The sequence below is a fragment of the Fibroporia radiculosa genome, assembly GCF_000313525.1.
Source record: "Fibroporia radiculosa TFFH 294 genomic supercontigs, scaffold28267, whole genome shotgun sequence".
Lineage (NCBI taxonomy): Eukaryota > Fungi > Basidiomycota > Agaricomycetes > Polyporales > Fibroporiaceae > Fibroporia > Fibroporia radiculosa.
Window position 1 is genome coordinate 1 of NW_012133041.1, and position 1,091 is coordinate 1,091.

General features: G+C 48.8%; 1 protein-coding gene across 1 annotated transcript in view; it reads left to right on the top strand.

Moving 5' to 3' along the window:
• Positions 1 to 705: 705 nt before the first annotated feature.
• FIBRA_09320 (uncharacterized protein) overlaps positions 706 to 1,091 on the top strand; it is a gene marked incomplete at both ends in the record, with an annotated part of 605 nt that continues 219 nt past the window's right edge. The window contains one exon of the mRNA XM_012321633.1: positions 706 to 943. Within this exon, the coding sequence (XP_012177023.1) occupies positions 706 to 943 (238 nt within the window). The remainder of the gene's footprint in view (positions 944 to 1,091) is intronic.

Genomic DNA, 1,091 nt, shown 5'->3' on the forward strand with positions numbered 1-1,091 from the left:
AAGTCACCTGCCATTAGCAGAATTCGCGCACAATAACAGATATCATGATGCCATCAAAATGTCTCCCTTCCAGGCGCTCATGGGTTACCAACCTTGGCATAATATTCCCACTGTGGGAACAACAGATGCTCCAGACATTGCTTCTAGACTCACTCAGCTAGCACATCTTCGGACAGAAATTCAATCCAGTATTCGATTAGCAGAAGAAACAGTCAAGAAACAAAATAAGGATAAGTTTGTTGAATACACACCTGGACAGAAGGTTTGGTTGGAAGCAACCAACCTCAAAGGACTCCATCCAAAAGCCAAACTTGGACCAAAATGCTATGGTCCCTTCCCTATCGATCAGAAACTGTCATCAGTAGTTTATCGGCTAAAGTTACTGCCCAAATGGAAGATTCACCCTGTATTCCATGCCGGATTACTCTATCCTTATTTGGAAACAACAATGCATGGGAAAAACTACCTCTGACCACCCCCGGAATTAATCAAGAACCAGGAGGAATTTGAAATCAAACGTATCATTGATTCGAAGACGGTTGGCAAGCGAACATTATACTGGGTAAGATGGAAAGGATACCCGGCCTCGGATGACTCCTGGCTCCCGAAAGCCGAACTTTCACATGCCAAAGACGCTTTGGCAGACTTTCTGCAACCAAACAAAGGATGAATCCTTATAAGAGAAACCGCCTCCTGCTTTCTCCAATGGCATCTACCACTATTCTCACCGCATTCCTCATCCTCGCCTGGTTCCTTTTTGCTCTCCTTGTTCTCATCCTCACCATCGCCTTCCACTACCTCAAGGCGACATACAAAGTCGAGATCATCCTCACCCGACAACCCACCACTCCCACCATCGACCTAACCCCCGAGTGGCCCACAGGAGCACAAGTAAACTCTCCAGACCCTCTCGTTCCTACCCCCTTTACTGACTTATTTAGTGGTGAACCAACTTGCCCCCGTCACCACTGCCGTCGCCGTCATCGTCGACAACCACCCCCACCTCCTCCTCCTCACCCTTCTAGGGCTAATCCTCATCACCCTTCTCTCCACCCTCGCCCTTGCCCTCACCGTCCCCCTCCTCCTTCGGC